The sequence below is a fragment of the Aquarana catesbeiana genome, linkage group LG10 (genome assembly GCF_042186555.1).
Source record: "Aquarana catesbeiana isolate 2022-GZ linkage group LG10, ASM4218655v1, whole genome shotgun sequence".
Classification (NCBI taxonomy): Eukaryota; Metazoa; Chordata; class Amphibia; order Anura; family Ranidae; genus Aquarana; species Aquarana catesbeiana.
Window position 1 is genome coordinate 148,291,224 of NC_133333.1, and position 19,548 is coordinate 148,310,771.

General features: G+C 40.4%; 1 protein-coding gene across 2 annotated transcripts in view; it reads left to right on the top strand.

The window, feature by feature from the left end:
* The window catches only part of GRIN2D (glutamate ionotropic receptor NMDA type subunit 2D), a 1,662,686-nt gene that overhangs the window by 1,440,152 nt on the left and 202,986 nt on the right, over positions 1-19,548 (top strand). For both annotated transcript variants that reach the window (XM_073602755.1, XM_073602756.1), the window contains exon 12: positions 14,313-14,473. In XM_073602755.1, the coding sequence (XP_073458856.1) occupies positions 14,313-14,473 (161 nt within the window). The remainder of the gene's footprint in view (positions 1-14,312; positions 14,474-19,548) is intronic.

Genomic DNA, 19,548 nt, shown 5'->3' on the forward strand with positions numbered 1-19,548 from the left:
AGGACTGATAGAATGATTTGTCGCCAGGATCGCCTCAACCAAATGGTTGGCTGTCTGCCTGGTGCCAGGGATTGGCATGTGGTGGACTGGGTTGATAATTTACTGGGAGGGGCTGGGCATGACCCAGCTGTCTTGGTCCACATTGGAACCAATGACAGAATATATGGAAGGTGGAGGCTCCTTAACCATTTGCTGCCCACCTGCGTCAAATGGCGGTGGTGTGGTGCGCCTTTCGTTCTGGGATGCCATCAATTGATGGCATCCCAGAATGGCCGCTCTCGCCAATCACAGCCGGTCACATGTAGACATGGAGATGACGGTAATTCGTCGCTTTTCGCCTCACACTGACAGAGTGTGTTGAGAGGAGAGGCGATCAGCGGCATCTCCTTGCCGGGGAAATGCAAAACATGTAATCAGGGCACTGATCATCCGTGCCCTGGTTATATTATAGTGACAAGAGAGTCACCAATCAATGTTCACCATTGCCCACAAGTGCCAGCAATCAGTGTGCACCAGTGCCCACAAGTGCCACCAATCAGTGCCCATTAGTTATGTCAGGCAGTGCTGGCTATCAGTGCCACCTATCAGTGCTGCCCATCAATGCCCATCACTGCTGTCCATCAATGCCCATCAGTGTCGCCCATCAGTGCCACCCATCAATGCCCATCAGTGCCGTCTATCCATGCTGCCTATCGGTGCCCACCAGTGCCACCTATCGGTGCCCATCAGTGCCACCTATCAGTGCCCATCAGTACTGCCTAACAGTGCACATCAGTGCCGCCTATCAGTGCTCATCAGTGCCATATATCAGTGCCACCTATCAGTGCCCATAAGTGCGGCATATTAGTGCCTTCTCATCACTGCCACCTAATCAGTGCCCATAAGTCCAGCGTCATCAGTGCCCATAAGTGCCACCTGATCAATGCCCACCAGTTCAGCCTATCAGTGCCCATCAGTGCCGCCACATCAAGGAAGGAGAAAAAATACTTATTTACAAAATTTATTGACAGAAACTAAGTAAAAAAATATTTTTTTGACAATTTTTGGTCTTTTTTTTATTTTTTTTTGGAAAAAAATAAAAAAACCCAGCAGTGATTCAATACCACTAAAAGAGAGCTCTATTTGTGTGAAGAAAATGATAAAAAATTTCATTTGGGTACAGTGTAGCATGACTCCGCAATTGTCATTCATAGTGTGACAGCACTGAAAGCTGAAAAATGGTCTGGGCAGGAAGGAAGTGTAAGTGCCCTGTAGGCAAGTGGTTAAGAACCAATTTAAAGAACTAGGCTGCAAGGTGATACTCTCTGAAATATTCTCTGAAATATTGCCTATGCCATGCACAACACAGGAAAAACAGGGGGAGATTAGAGAGTCGAATGCATGGCTAAAGACCTGGTGTAAGAAGGAGGGATTTGGGTTTTTAGAGCACTGGGCTGACTTTTCATTGGGGTGCAACCTATATGCTAAAGATGGTTGCACCTACATGGAAGGGGGTCTACTGTACTGGGGGAGAGGTTTATGGGAAGGCTTGAGGAGTATTTAAACTAGGATTGTAGGGGGTAGGGTGAATTAGATTATAATGTGGCAGATAGGTGATACAGGGGTCAGCCCCTATCGGTGGGTGGAATGGAGAAAGATGGGGGGAGATCTATGGCAGATGAAGGTTCCTATGTTACAAACAACCATTGGAAATGGTACTATTTGTACTAAAATAAAAAAAATATGCAACATACATTTTCAAAACGTGACAATGAATTAAAGTGTTTGTTCACCAATGCCAGAAGTCCGCCAAGCAAAATAGGTGAGTTGGAAGCTCTGGTGTATGAAGAGAACTATGATCTAATTAGTATTGCTGAATCTTGGCTTTATTCTTCTCATGATTGGGTTATTAATATTCCTGGCTATGCTCTCTTTCGGAAAGACAGGGTAAAATGGAGGGGTGGTGGTGTCTGTCTCTATGTGAGAAGTGATTTCAAAATGAGTGTGAAAAAGGACCTAGTTGATGGTACATGTACATGGTACATGTGTGTGGGTAATAAAAAGGTTATCATTTGAGATTGTTAAAGACCTGCCAGTGTTAATGAGGAGGTGGAGACTCATTTCCTTGCACAGATGGAAAGGGCTGCAAGGGCTGATGCCGCGTACACACGGTCGGACTTTCCGGCATACTTGGTCCGGCGGACCAGAGTGTGCCGGACAATCCGCCCGTGTGTGGGCGGCGGCGGACTTTTCTGGCGGACTTCTTCCCAAAAGCCCGCCGGACCTAGATTTGAAACAAGTTTTAAATCTTTCCGTAGGACTCAGTTTCGGGCGGAAAGTCCGCTCGTGTGTGTGCTGGTCCGACGGAAAGCCCGCTCGTGTGTAGGCTGGTCCGACGGACCAGATACGACGCGAGGGCAGGGTATTGCATCTCGCGCTCTCTGCAATAGGAAAAACAAATTTTCCTATTGCGGTGAGCGCGGTGCATGCCAGGCCCTTAGGTCTGGTATGGATTATAAAGGGAACCCCCTACGCCGAAAAAACGGCGTGGGGTCCCCCCTAAAATCCATACCAGACCCCGATCCGAGCACGCAGCCTGGCCGGTCAGGAAAGGGGGTGGGGACGAGCGAGTGCCCCCCCCTCCTGAACCGTACCAGGCCGCATGCCCTCAACATGGGGGGTGGGTGCTTTGGGGGAGGGGGGGCGCCCTGCGGGGCCCCCCCCTCCCCCAAAGCACCTTGTCCCCATGTTGATGAGGACAAGGGCCTCTTCCCGACAACCCTGGCCGTTGGTTGTCGGGGTCTGCGGGCGGGGGCTTATCGGAATCTGGGAGCCCCCTTTAATAAGGGGGCCCCCAGATCCCGGCCCCCCACCCTATGTGAATGAGTATGGGGTACATGGTACCCCTACCCATTCACCTAGGGAAAAAGTGTAAGTAATAAAACACACTACACAGGTTTTTAAAATATTTTATTAAACAGCTCCGGGGGGGGATCTTCCTCCGGCTTCGGGGGTCTTCTTCCGGCTTCGGGGGTCCCTCCGCTTCATCTTCTCCCGGCGTCCGGTTGGTTCTTCTCCGCTCTCTTCTCCCGGTGTTCCTGTTCTTCGGCCGGCTCCTCTGCTGTCTTCAAGTAGCTCTCTTGCCAGCAGAGGTCCGGGCTTCTGGGCTTCTGGGCTTCTGGGCTTCTGGGCTTCTCTTCCCCAGATGTTGACACGACGCTCTCTCCTGCTGGACTGCTCTCCGAGGGCTGCGTTGTGACTTATATAGGTGGAGACCCCGCCCCCTTTTGATGTCACAGTCCCTGGGCATGCTGGGACTGTGACGTTTTAGGGGGCGTGGTCACTGGGTGATGTTGACCTATGTGGCTCACGGCTATAAATAATAAGAAAATAACTTTTAAAAAATATAAAAATGAAACACTATCATGGTTTAAATGCTACAAAGAATATAACAGAATATTTAAAAAGGAAATCAAGGACACAAAAATTCAAAACGAACGACAGATTGCAAAAGATAGTAGGACAAACCCCACAAAAACTTCAAATATATTAATAGTAAAAAGGTCAGGTCTGAGCATGTAGGCTCTTTATAAAATAATCTAGACTGGGTGATTGGGGACAAAGAGAAGGCCAATTCATTAAATACTTTCTTCAGCTCTGTATATACAAAGGAGCCTGGGGGAGCTCATGTCCATAATGGGGGTGGTATTGGCACAGCCCCGAATGATCCACAATGGCTCAAAAGTGATATAGTCCAGAAATATTTAGACAGAATAAAGGTGGATAAAGCACCTGGATCAGATGGCAACCACCCACGGATCCTGAAAGAATTGAGCTGTTTCATTTCAAAGCCATTGTTTCTAATTTTTAGGGACTCATTAATGACTAGAATGGTACCACTGGATTGACGTAGGGCCAATGTGGTGCCCATATTTAAAAAGTCTTTACCAAGTAACTATAGACCCATTAGTTTAACGTCTATAGTCGGGAAGATACTGGAGAGTTTAATAAAAGACCACATAGCAAAGTTCTTGCTGGAAAAAATATTTTAAGCAACAGACAGCATGGATTCATGAAGGACATACGTTGTCAAACAAACCTGATTTATTTTTATAAGGAGGTAAATATAACCTTGGACAGAGGGGTGGCCGTGGACGTGGTATACTTGAATTTTGCAAAAGTGCTTGACACAGTTCCCCACACATGGCTAATATGTAAGGTAAAGACTACAGGCTTGGAAAGATCAGTTTGTGAATGTAGAGAAAACTGGCTAAAAAACAAATTCAAAGAGTAGTGGTTAATTAATTTTACTCTGAATGGTCTAAAGTTATGAGTGGTGTACCCCAAGGTACAGTATTGGGACCCTTACTTTTTTTATAACTTTATAAATGATATAGGGTCTGGGATTAAAAGTACCATTTCTTTTTTTGCAGGTGACACCAAGCTATGCAGTGGATTAACGTCCTTACAGAATTTCTCCAATTTACAAGCCAACCTCAATGCACTGTCTAATTGGGAAATTAGGTTTATTGTCCATAAATATAAAGTGGAGTACAACTGGGGGAATCCATAATGGAGAAGGATCTGGGGGTTTTGGTAGATCATAAGCTCAATAATAGCATGCAATGCCAAGCTGTTGGTTCCAAAGCAAGCAAAGTTCTTTCTTGTATTAAGAGAGGTATGGACTACAGAGAGAGAGATATCATTATGTACAAATCATTAGTAAAACCTCATCTGGAATATGCTGTTCAGTTTTGGGCACCAGTTCTCAAAAAGGATATCGGGGAACTGAAGAAAGTGCAGAGAAGGGCAACCAAACTGATATGAGGCATGGAGGACCTCAGCTATGAGGAAAGATTAGAGGAACTGAATTTATTCTTTCTTGATAAGAGGAGATTAAGGAGGGATATGATCAACATGTACAAATACATAGGGGGTCCATATAGTGAACTTGGTGTCGAGTTATTCACTTTGAGGTCATCACAGAGGACAAGGGTGCACTCTTTACTGCTAGAGGAAAAAAGATTTCATGTCCAAATACAGAAAGGTTTCTTAACAGTAAGAGCTGTGAAAAATTGGAATAGAATCCCTCCAGCGGTGGTTCTGGCAAGCTCAGTAGATTGCTTTAAAAAAGGCCTGGATTCTTTCCTAAATGTACATAATATAACTGGGTGCTAACATTTATAGGTAAAGTTGATCCAGGGAAAATCCGATTGCCTCTCATGGGATCAGGAAAGAACTTTATCCCCTCCTGTAGCAAATTGGGGCATGCTTTACTGGGGTTTTTCTGTGGGTGAATAATTCCTCTGGATCAACTGTGGGTGAAGAATTGTGTATATGGGATTGTATTATTTTTTTTTTGGGTTGAACTAGATGGACTTGTGTCTTTTTTCAACCTGACTAACTATGTAACCAGCTGGCCAGGAATTTGGTATTTGGTATCATTTTTGTTTTCTAATATCATTTTGAAAGGGTTGACTCCATAATTTCACGTGCAGCTTTAAGGCATCCCTCAAGCATGTTATTTAAAGGATGCCTATATTTTTAGTGTTGCCCTTCAAACCACAATAATAGACCCTCTCCCCTCTATCCTATTTTAAAACATTTGCTTTGGCATTATCAAATGTTTCCTATGGTAGTGCCCAGTTGCCCATGCCTGCTTTTAACAATAGAATGCAAATTAGCCTTCAAAAAGCACCAAAAAGTGACAAGATTCAGTACGGTATACTAGAAAAACTGGGTAGGAGACTAAACAATGGTCCCCTATAACAAGACACTGAAAAACAAAACAATCCCTCACAAAAAAATGACTAGGACTTTAAAGGTACCACACCAAAGGATAATAAAAACTTATATTTTTGTTGTACACTACATTAAAAAGGTTGAAATACCAAAACCAGACATATATAGGTACTATTTGAAACAATGGCAGTTACATGTCATGCCAGTAGTTGGTAGCCATATCCCAAGGTGGTCATAGGGAATCGCAGGACAAAAGCCTGCTGCCTCAAGGAGATCTGGCATATATCTGTAAAGCTAAGCCACACTGAGCATCAATACATACAGCATCAAATACATCATGCAATCAGTAAAGTATATATCTACACATTAATGTAAACTGCTGTAAGGGCTCACATTACATGTAGCTTGTTTCCAGAGTTAAAGGAGCGTAGCTGCCACACAAGAAAGGGGCCCAACCGTTCAAGAGATTGGAGATTATATGGATTATATATGCAATATGGAAAGGAGCAGATATATGACCTAAGAAAAAAATATATATAGGTTACACATAATCTCAATTCTCTTTACCAGTTGGGCCCCTTTATTGTGTGGTGGATACAATCTTTAACTCTGGGGAAAAAGCTAATTGTAATGTGAGCCCTTACAGCAATTTACATGTAATATATATGTGTAGATATGTCCTGTACTGATTGTATGATGTATTTAATCCGGTATGTATTGAAGCTCATTGTGGCTTTGTTTGTAACTTTATAGACATATGCCAGATTTACCTGAGGAAGAGTGCTTTGTTGTGCAAAAGGTGTCGGGAATTATATGAGACATTGCCTCTGACCCATTGGGATATAGTTATCAACTACTGGCATGACACATAACTGCAATTGTTTCAAACAGGACCTACTGTATATGTCTGATTGTAATCTTTTTAATGTTGTGTACAATAAAAAATGAAAGGTAGTATTTTTCCTTGGTGTGGTACCAAGTACTAGTCGTTTTTTCTTGTGACAAGATTCAGTTCACAGAGACCTTAGTGGGGTTTTGCAGACTTCAAGCTGGGTTCACTGAAACTCCCTTTTAAACTGAACTTTGCCTGGTTTGCTCATCCCAAACAGCCACAACAACTAAGGACTAATAAACTGCAAGGAATTACATTTTTGTTTTTGGGTTTATATATATACAGTATTATAGGGTGCACCTTATTTAGAGAACATTCTGGACTTTTTAAAGACTGAACAAAGATTTCCTTTGTAACTATCTGCCTCAAATGGAATCTACTTTTGTGAACAGAGAAGAGCAGAAATGAATGCAAAACTCTGTCATATTTGGATGTGTGTGTAATTTGAACTTCAGCTATTTAACTCTGTTAACTAGAGGCTTTGTTTAGAAAGCCTCTAGAAAGCTCCTTACATTTGTGGTCAGTGTGAGAAGACTGCACTTACAGTGGTGGTCAGTGGAAGAAAGACTGTACTTACATTGGTGGCATGTGGAAGAAAAAATATCCTTTACATAGTAGTCAGCGGGAGGAAAAATTTCCCTTACATTAGTGTCCAATGTAAGGAAGAATACTCCAGCTATGGTGACAATGGGAGAAGAAATGCCCCTTATATTTGTGTTAAAGGGAGGAAGAATGTCCCTTACATTGGTGTCAATAGGAGTAAACATGCCCCTTACTTTTGTGCTAGAGAGAAGGAGAATACTCCTTTTATTGGCGTCAGTGAGGGGAAGAAGTGGTGGTAGTTGGATAAACTCTCTGCATTTAGATTGTATGAAAACAGGACAAAAGCCAGAAGTGGCAACCATACGGAGAATAACCCTATAATATAATCAATATGCACGAGAAGATGTCTCTCTGCTGGATTATACATACTTTTCAAAAATGTCAACTTCAGTGTCAGGAGATGCAAAGTGTTATGAAAGATTTACATATGAAGCTAAGGAGGAGACCTAGGAAAGTTAGGAGAAGCCGGATGACAGGAATCTCAAACTACACCTAGAAGTAAACTGCCAAGGCTTCATTTGAGCAAGGTGTGCTGTGAATCCAATTGTTTTTCTGATATTTATCTTTATAATGTAAGAATGATACATGGGGCAACACATAGGAATCCATGTAGTTCACTTTAAGACTGCACATATTTCTAACCTTTCAAAACTGTGATAGCACATTCAAATCAACTACAACCCCCACATATACTGTATAAATATGCATTATTTAGAGAGCAGAACCAATTTATAAGAGCTGCAATAAAATATCAAATAAATGTATATGATTAGGAAAGGTTTCCAAGTGTTGAATTGCACTGAAATTCCCAGCACTAAAATAAAAATGTTTTTAGTTATCCTGGTTTCAAAACTCTTGCTGTGCTCGCTTCATCTATGTATCCAAACTTATATAAAGTTAGTAAAACAACAACACTTGAGTTATGTTAAAATAATTCCAAACTAAAAAGAAAGAAAAAAAAAACTTTAAAAAAGATATCTGTGAGACGTGCCCTAGTTTTCTACCTGAAAAGAGGTGTTCTTTATTTTGTATGCTTTGTGTTGTGTCTCTCCACTGTAATGAATGTTTGCAATTGGATCTGCTTCTGATGATCCTGGGAACGCTACTATTTTGATGTGTAATTTCTGACACTATTCAAAGTGAAAACTCTGGAGGCACTTCCATTTTCCCCAGGTAAATCAAGCTCAGTTTCATTCTCATCAGAAAGCAACTGTTGGGTTCTGAGCAGTAAAGGAATTAGAAACAATTTAACAATTAGTATATAATTAAAATATTGTTAGCAAAAAAGCCAAGTATAGTTTCAGGTTTCCTTGATTAAGCCAACTTAGATAGCAATGACATCATGCCTTAAACAGGCAGCTGGCGGATGATATTGTAAGCAGAACAATACAGCCTATCATTAAACATGGCAATAAGTGTCAACTATAGCAGTTGGTCGGCGACATTGGCCTCATTTGAACAGGTGCACGCAGACACCATAGAACAATCTTCAATGAAGCCACATGGTACCAGGAAAAAAGAAAAAATAATGTTGCAGCTTTTAAAGTCAAGGGTTAGTCATTCTGAATTTAAAATAGCCTTTAAAACCAAATAGTTATTTAAGAGAATTTGAGTCATGAATGCTGAAATAAATTCTGAACAGATTTAATTATGAAAGTGTTTTTGATATATATATACCTTCCAGATCGATTTAAAAATAAGTCTAAATATAGACTTACAAAAAGTGGAAAGAACTTAATTGATGCTGAAATCATACATTTTTTTCTGAGATAATCATGGCGTAATCATCTCCTTCAATCAACATTACTAGTTGTGTCAATCTTAAATAGGTGTCTTTACCTCTTAGTAGATGCTGTGATTTCTCTGATAACAGGTTGTGTTTTTGGAACCATTTCGATTTTCTCCAAGGATATGTCAAAATGTGTTATTGGAGTTTTCAAAGTTTTATAAGAGGTATACAAAAAGTTTGTAAATGTCAGTTTTCTTAAAGAAATCATATATGAGTATAAGTGATTAGTAAACTTGTAAGGCTTGGTGCATATTCTTTGACCCTGCAGTCAGAAAGGGGGTATAACATAGTCGAAAATGTGCAAAGAATGACTCCTTTAAAGGGGATCTATAATGGATTTACGTGAGTTATATACATGTACTCCTACCCCCTGCCTCCCACAATACAACTCATTGGCCAATCTCCAGTGCCATGTCATGTGAGAACAGGTGTATGTGTGTGTCTGTGTGTGTGGCAGAGGGTACGTAATATTCATAAGTTTTGACTTGAACAGGAAGTTTAAATTTACATCAGTGTTTCTGAGGATACTTGTAGAATATCAGGGCAGCAGGGGAATGTGGAACGTAGCATCATGCTTTTTGTGCCTTCCACAAAGAGAACCTGTGACCTTGCTTTCTACAGACAATGTCAAGTTCACTTTAAGAAAATTAACAGCATTTAAACATTTTTAGTAGAATTTCTATATTATTACGGTAGCTTTGTTTTGGTTCAAAGCCATTTGATTCACGATCTACAAACCTGTTTGCTGAAAATGTGAGACGTGACAAGTGAATTGCTGGAGAATGAGTCATTGTCAGGTGTGTCCTGTGAACTGTGTCCTTTCCTGGAAGACATTATTTCTCATTATGATCATTGGAGTGAAGAACCAGCCCCAAAACTGACACCATCAAAGTGCATCTTAATAAATCTAATGTTGTCATTCATCCCCAATCTATTCTGGGGCGGATATTTAATTATGAAGGGAAGATGTGCGTGGAGATTAACTGCACAATACTAAATGAGATTCAGCCTATTGCAGAAAAGGAGAAACTATTGGATCAATTTTATAAGGTTCTCATAATTTCTCTGTAGTTCGAGGATCAATAGCAGAGACAGTCAAGGGGAAAGAATGTCCTTGCTTTAAATTGTTTTTGCTACATGCAGCTCCAGATATTTTCTCTGAAATTAAAGACCATTTACAGGTAGAAATATAAAAAAAGTAATTTAGCTTACTTTTGGATTATTTCAAATATAATAAATTACCTGAAACCTGCATGTATGCCCCATGTCAGCTAAAAGGCAAAGTGTATGTTACAGGGTTTTTCAAGCTATTGTATGCCCTGACAAAAAAAACTGTAAGGCAAAGGCATAATGAGCTTATGCACTGCATAGGCAGGACACTGTTGCTGAATTTTCATGCTGTAGACTTGCAGAGTTCCTGCTGTAGACTCACCACTCCAACGTTTGCTCTTGCTAGAGACTTGCCACGCAAATTTGTTACAAATTGCAAAAGTGTCAACTAGAACTTGTGCTTCAAGTGCTCTGCCAGTGTACAACTTGCCAGTGAAAATGTGCAGCAAGTCAACAGACTTACAATTCAACACTGCCACAAATTTGTAGAAATGTATCCTTGTTATCTAGGGTACCATGTCTTAGGCCCCATTCATCCCTGTGTGTTTTATGTGCAGCATAGGTGTAGTGCATAAAAAAAAAGTCTTGCATGCTGCATTTTTGATGTGCTTTCATCAAAACATGCATTCTAGAGCTCAGTGATAACGCACCTAAAAAACATGTACAACACTCCTAAAATGTAAAGCAGCACACAGGCATCAATCATCCATCTTAGCTACATAGTTACATAGTTACATAGTTAGTCAGGTTGAAAAAAGACACAAGTCCATCTAGTTCAACCATAAAAATAAATAATAATATAAAACAATCCCATATACTCAATCCTATACCCACAGTTAATCCAGAGGAAGGTGAAAAACCCCAGCAAAGCATGATCCAATTTGCTACAGCAGAGGAAAAAATTCCTTCCTGACCCCCAAGAGGCAATCGGATTTTCCCTGGATCAACTTTACCTATACATGTTATTACCCAGTTATATTGTGTGCATTTAGGAAAGAATCCAGGCCTTTCCTAAAGCAATTTACTGAGCTGGCCAGATTCACCTCTGGAGAGAGTCTATTCCACATTTATACAGCTCTTACTGTGAAGAAACCTTTCTGTATTTGGAGATGAAATCTCTTTTCCTCTAGACGTAAAGAGTGCCCCCTTGTCCTCTGTGTTGACGGTAAAGTGAATAACTCAACACCAAGTTCACTATATGGACCCCTTATATATTTGTACATGTTGATCATATCCCCCCTTAATCTCCTCTTCTCAAGAGAGAATAAATTCAGTTCATCTAATCTTTACTCATAGCTGAGCTCCTCCATGCCTCTTATCAGTTTGGTTGCTCTTCTCTGCACTTTCTCCAGTTCCCCGATATCCTTTTTGAGAACTGGTGCCCAAAACTGAACTGCATATTCAAGATGAGGTCTTACTAATGATTTGTACAGGGGCAAAATGATATCTCTCTCTCTGGAGTCCATACCTCTCTTAATACAAGAAAGGACTTTGCTCGCTTTGGAAACCACAGCTTGGCATTGCATGTTATTATTGAGCTTTTCATCTACCAAAACTCCCAGATCCTTCTCCACTACGGATTCCCCCAATTGTACCCCCCCCTAGTATGTATGATACATGCATATTCTTAGCCCCCAAGTGCATAACTTTACATTTATCAACATTAAACCTCATCTGCCACATAGATTAGACAGTGCATTGAGGTTGGCTTGTAAATTGGAGACATTCTGTAAGGACGTTATTCCACTGCATAGTTTGGTGTCATCTGCATAGACAGAAATGGTACTTTTAATCCCAGATCCTATATCATTTATAAAGACATTAAAAAGTAAGGGTCCCTACACTGAACCTTGGGGTACACCACTAATAACCTTAGACCATTCAGAGTAATAATCATTAACCACTACTCTCTCAATTCTGTCTTTTAGCCAGTTTTCTATCCATTTACAAACTGATATTTCCAAGCCTGTAGACCAGGGGTCCTCAAACTTTTTAGACAGGGGGCCAGTTCACGGTCCCTCAGAATGTTGGGGGGCCGCACTATAGTTTAAAAAAATATATACTAATTCCTATGCACACATCTTATTTGTAGTGCAAAAAAAAAAAACAGGAAAAAACAGTACAATATTTAAAATAAAGAACAATTGTAATCAATATGAACTTATCAGTATTTCACAGACTCCCCTCATTACAGAACCACTCCCAATCACAGACCCCCCCTCCCCATCACAGACTCACCCCATAACAAAGCCCCCCCATGACAGATCCCCCCATCACAAAGCCCCCCAACACAAACTCCTCTCCATCACAAAGCCCCACATAAAAGATTCCCCCCATAACAGACTCCCCCATATCACAGATACCCCCATAACAGACACCCCATCACAGACTTTCCCCAGAACAGACTCCGCCATCACAGATCCCCCCATATCACAGATCCCCATCACAGATCCCCCATATCACAGATCCCCCATAACAGAGCCCCCCATCAAAGATCCCCCCATATCACAGATCCCCCATATCACAGATCCCCCCCATATCACAGATCCCCCCATATCACAGATCCCCCCCATATCACAGATCCCCCCATATAAGATCCCCCATATCACAGATCCCCCCATATCAGATCCCCCCATATCACAGATCCCCCCATATCAGACTCCCCCATCACAGATCCCCCATAACAGAGCCCCCCATATCACAGATCCCCATATCAGACTCCCCCATCACAGATCCCCCATATCACAGATCCCCCCATATCACAGATCCCCCATATCACAGATCCCCCCATATCAGACTCCCCCATCACAGACTCCCCTCATCGATATTACACTGCCGCCCCTTCTATAATATCACAGCACTCCCACTCCCCTCTGTTACCTGTATCACACAAGACACGAAGCATGGTAGGTCTGGACAAAGGGCGGGACTTTGCAAGTGAAAGGCAGGTGACTGATTCCTGGGACTGCCCCGATGCCTAGTAACCAATCACCTGCTTCTTAACACAAAAGGTCCTTTGACCAGACCTGTCATGTTTCCCGTCCTGTGTGATAAAAGTAGCAGAGGGCAGGGGGAGTGCTGCGATGTTAAAGGGGCAGTCCACGGGCCAGATAAAAAACGCTGGAGGGCTGGATTCGGCCTGCGGGCCGTAGTTTGAGGACCCCTGCTGTAGACTTTACCTTACACATTAGCCGTGTGTGGGAAACTCTGTCAAACGCTTTTGCAAAATCCAAGTATACCACGTCCACAGCGACCCCTCTGTCCAAGGTTTTACTTACCTCTTCATAAAAAGAAATCAGGTTTGTTTGACAACGTATGTCCTTCATGAATCCATGCTGTCTATTGCTTAAAGCGGAGTTCCACCCAAATTTTGAACAATATCTGTATGTATTCTCTTCCTTGCCTAGATGCTGACATGCCATTTAAAAAAATTTAAATCGCCGTAATTACCTTTTATTTTTCTATTCTTCTTTGCACTTCCTGGTTCTCCTCCCGTGGGAGTAGGCGTGTTTCTAGCCTCTCCCAGACTTCTGGGAGCTAGTCTCAGGCTTCCCAGGATGCCACTGAGCATGTGCGGGAACGAGCAGTGAATGCTGGGAGCACAGCATTCACCACATCCAGGAAATAAATGCTTGTGGGCTTCAAATGCCCACAATGAAGATGGAAACCGCCTGCAGTGAATAATATAAGTTATTCTTTCCAACAAAATCTGACACAGGCGGACATATTACACACAATATGTGAGTATGTAATGCTGAGAAGAAAAGTTTGTGAATGAACTCAAAAAAAAAAACACGATAGATAGGTGGACCCCCACTTTAAAATATTTTTTCCAGCAAGAACTTGTCTATGTGGTCTTTTATTAAACTCTCCAGTATCTTCCCGACTATAGAAGTTAAACTAACAGGTCTATAATTACTTGGTAAAGACTTTGTTCCCTTTTTAGCTGTTTTTTGGCTAGGTAACTAGCTGCATTTGTCTGACATACAAATATACACTTGAGAGTGAACCAATGTATTCTCCCTAGAATGCACATCTAAGGTTACTGTCAGGTAAACTTAGCAGTAGTGAGTCATAAAGTGTAATTACTGCAAATACACTATATAGTTTCCCTTATAAAATGACATTGTAAAACAAACCTGGACCTAATGGAAATGTTATAGTATGTGCTTTTAATGCCATGTATTTCTACATCAGTTTCAGAGACCTCATGAGCAGTACCCACCTTTGAAGTTTGGCACAGTACCCAATGGGAGCACAGAGAAGAACATTCGAAGTAACTACCCAGACATGCATGCCTACATGATTAAGTACAACCAGCGACATGTAGAAGATGCTTTACAGAATCTGAAAACAGGGTATGTTTTAAAATGTGTTGTATGAATTTCCCCCAGAGCTTAGTGAATGAGGCAAAGTTCTGCTGACTTCCATCATCCAATCATGAGCAAGCAAACATTATTTTATTATTTTCTTTGCACACGATTGGGTATTCTTTGCAAAGTAGAGTTTCACAACATTCCACATAACTCAACCCCCCTGTTTCCAGAGCAGAGCTGATTTTAACTATTCAGTACATTCCATACATAAAATATTTGGCTTTAATCACTTCACTTCCCGTCTATAGTCAAATGACGTCCGCTGATAGGATCTCCCATCCTGGGCTGGCGTCATATGATGTCCTCAGCTTAACGCTGGTATAGGGGAAGCACGCACTGCGTCACTGAGGAGCTGATGCGCGTGCCAGGCAGATGCGATGTCCACTGGGCACCCGCGAACGCTCATGACAGAGCAGGAACGGGGATCTGTGTGTGTAAACACACAGATCCACGTCTTGTCAGGGGAGAGTATATAGGTATATAGTATATAGGAACACCAATCGGTCTCTTCCCCCAGTCAGTCCCATCCCCCCACAGTTAGAACACACAGTGGGGGAACACAATTAACCCCTTGATCACCCCCTAGTGTTAACCCCTTCCCTGCCAGTGACATTTATACAGTAATCAATGGCTACTTAAAGTTCTGATCGCTGCATAAATGTCAACGGTTTCAAAAAAGTGTCAAAAGTGTCCGATCTGTCCGCCGCAATGTCACATTCATGATAAAAATCGCAGATCACCACCATTACTAGTAAAAAATGAATAAATAAATAAAAATACCATAAATCAATAACCTATTTTGTAGGCGCTATAACTTTAGCGCAAACCAATCAATATACGCTTATTGAGATTTTTTTTTTACCAAAAATATGTAGAAGAATACATATCGGCCTAAACCAAGGAAAAAATATTAAAAAAAAAATGGGATACTTATTATAGCAAAAAGTAAAAAATATTGTGTTTTTTTTTTCAAAATTGGTGCTCTTTTTTTGTTTACAGTACAAAAAATAAAAAACGCAGAGGTGATCAAATACCACCAAAAGAAAGCTCTATTTGTGGGAAAAAAGGACATCAATTTTGTTTTGGTACAATGTTGCACGACTGCACAATTGTCAGTTAAAGTGACGCAGTGCCATATCGCAAAATATGGCCCGGGCAGAAAGGGGGTAAATTCTTTTGGGGCTGAAGTGGTTAAACATACTTAAAATTGCTTTTGATAGGTGGAAAAGATTACCACAGCAGTCCCCTGGAGGAAGAAGAGAAATACCTGTGTGTTTAAAATTTACTCACTTGCTACCTGTATTAAAAAAGCCAGCTGTCAACAAACAAGAAGAGATAATACAGGGCAGGACTGGAAAGTCATATAATTCTGTGTAGTGATGGTATATGCCCCTTATACAAATATAGGTATAATGATATGCTAAAAGAGAGCTTTGGAAATACTATGACCTCTGAGCATTTTTGCCCGGTCTTGCACTGTGCCTGTACAGTAGCTGGGAGATCCTCTGTAAAAGTCAGAATACAAATAGTTTTGCAGTTGTGCATGCATATACTATTATGCATGCATATACTTTTATTCAGAGTGTTTGCATAAAAAAAAAGTTCTGGAATCTAAACAAAGTTCTAACAGAGGGTCAAAGGTATATTGATAGGAAATATATCAATTGGAGACACAGACAGTGAAGGAAATAAAAACTTTTTTTTAGTAGTGTGAACAGAGGCTAGACCCTCTTTTAGTTTTTATTGCTTTCTTAACACATTAATCCCAATGTGGACAGCAGTAAAAAAAAAAAAAAACTGTCCTAACAGTTCTAACAGAATTTTAACCCTTTCCCACTGAGGCAATAAATGATGTGTAAGATAAAATATGGATAAACTGTTCAGTGTGTGGGATCTTCAGAGAAAATAGTCACTGAGATAGAGAATGGAAGTGAGATGTCCTCCCCAATCACCTCCATACTTATTCTGTTGTATTGCATAGTCAAAAGTTAAATCAAATCATTTTGAATCCTGATCACAGACTACACAGAATTTCCACATGCCTGAAGATTCAATGTACAGACCTGTGATTCAGTTGTACTTTGAAATATTCTGAGATCAATCATCTCCTTGTGCTTCATCAGGCCGAACAATTGATAATAATTTTTTACGAGTCTAATGACAGAATATTTTCTTGTTTTTTTTTAAAGCTTTGTGAGATGAATTTAGTGATCAATTATTTGGGGGCAGATTTTTAAAAGTTAACTCCTCTCCACCCATACCTGTATATAGATGAAGGGATGGGCAGCTGACTGAAATTCAACCTTGCTCATCCTATCTTATATTCTTGCAATTCACAAGCCTTACACTCATTGGATTTTAGGGATGGGCCGAACACCCCCCCAGTTCAGTTTGCACCAGAACACCTCAAACAGGCAAAAAGTTCTAGTGAACGTGCAAACACTATTAAAGTCTTTGAGACACGAATATGAAAAATCAAAAGTCCTCATTTTAAAGGCTTACATGCAGTTATTGCCATAAAAAGTGTATGGGGACCCGGGTACTGTCTGAGGGGACATGTATCAATGCAAAAAAAAGTTTTTAAAACAATTTTTTTTTTCAGGAGCAGTGATTTTTTTAATGATGCTTAAAGTGACACAATAAAAAGGAAATATTCCTTTAAATATCATGCCTGGGGGGTCCCCTTAGTCTGCCTGTAAATTGGCTCATATGTGCGATGTGTAGAACAGTGCTGCAGCAATAATGACATTTCTAAAGTTACCCCTACTCATTCACCAAAAAGGTGTCAAAAACTAAAAACCACAAGAGACCATTTTTGACGATTCCTTTTTTAAAAAAGAAAAAAAAAGTGTGTACATCCACAGTCAATCACTATGCCCGATGGACCCAAAAAATAGAAAAAATGAAAAAAGCTCCGCCTTCATGGGAAGCCTCCCAGCGACTGCTGTCTCTTGGCTTTGACAGCTCTTATATGATTGTTATTTAAGGTAGCCTCCCCATGTTTAGGGCAAGTGGCCTGGTATGGTTCAGGAGGGGGGCAGTCACTTGTCCGCAACCTTTCCTGGCCTGCCATGCTCCATAAGGGTCTGGCATGGATTTTTGGGGAACCCCACGCCATTTAAAAAAAAAATGTCATGGAGTTCCCCTTAAAATCTATTTCAGACCCAAAGAGCCTGGTATATATTTTGGGGGGACCTCACGCCATTTTTTTTTTCATTATTTTGCAGTGGAGTTCCCCTTAAAATCTATACCAGACCCAAATCTATACCAGACCCAAAGGGCCTGGTATGGATCTTGGGGAGACCCCACGCCGTTTCTTTTCTTAATTCTGTCATAGAGTTTCACTTAATCACTTCCATACACTATATTATATACTATGCACTGCACTTTATACTCTGCACTGTATTATATATACTACACTGACTGAACTATATGATCTCCACTGCATTATATATGCTACACTGACTGCACTATATACTCTACACTGTATTATATATACTACACTGACTGCATTATATACTCTAAACTGTACTATATATACTACATTGACTGCACTATATACTCTGAACTGTATTAGATATACTACACTGACTGCAATATATACACTCCACTTTATTATATATTCTACACTGACTGCATTATAAGTTCTGAACTGTACTATATATACTACACTGATTGCACTATATACTCTGAACTGTATTATATATACTACACTGACTGCACTATATACTCTCCACTGTATTATATATACTACACTGACTGCACTATATACTCTCCACTATATTATATATACTACACTGACTGCATTATATACTCTGAACTGTACTATATATACTACACTGACTGCACTATATACTCTCCGCTATATTATATATACTACACTGACTGCATTATATACTCTGAACTGTACTATATATACTACACTGACTGCACTATATACTCTGAACTGTATCATATATACTACACTGACTGCAGTATATTATATACTCTTAACTGTATTATATATTCTACTGTGACTGACTGTACACTACACTACCTGCCTAATCTCCATTCACTATATATGGCCACCATGTAAGCAGCAGCCTTGTATAGTGTGGGGCGTGGACTTAGCTCCTGAGCCATGATTGGCCAAAGGCACCCAGCCTTTGGCCAATCATGGCTCTCACAGCACTTTGCGCTGTGATTGGCCAAACATACAGGTCATGTGCATGCTTTGGCCATTCAGCAGCCGTCAATGCACTGCGATCTCACAGTGCATTATGGGGCGCTCCGTGGTGGGCGAATGTCCTACGAGCGCCCCATATGTCCGTTTGTTCTAATAACAAATGAACATCGGGACCATCCCTATTGGATTGATATTGAATGAATTGTCAAGTTAATTATTTCATTCTAAAATTATTGTTTTATTTTTCTATTATTATTCAATACAAAATGTAATTAATGCATTTCTGAAATAACAGTTTAGTTTTGCAAATGTGGTCAGTGTTAACAATGGAGAGAGAAAATACTGGAATGGTTTATAATTCAAAAGATATATCATAATTCAAATATCATTGTATAACAGGCACAAAACAATGGAAACTAAAACAGCCATACAGGTAAATGAATTTCAGTAAACAGTGACCAAGTACAATAAGTGACATTCTGAACTCTTATCAAAGCTGAACTTCAGGCATATATAAAAATACTATTTAATCAAGTTATGCATTATTCATATAGAGTTTATTAAATATAATATAAATGGTAATAATATAAGTACCTGAATCTGTCTTAATATCAGTCTCTTGTAATATGCTGTATGGCAGAACCCAGAATAGGAGAGGGAGGGCCAGTAATATCAATCTGACCCTACTGTATGCACGTGTACTGAAAAATATATTTTATTCACTGTATTGTACACCTTTTCCTGACAAAGTGGCCCCTAAAAAGCCGTGAAACATGCTTATGGTGTTTTAACCTGTTTTTATGAATAATAATAACCGACCTTCTTAAGGAATCCAATTGGAAGCACCTTTTTATTGAATGGGTGCCTCTGCTGACAGCAAACTGGTTTAATT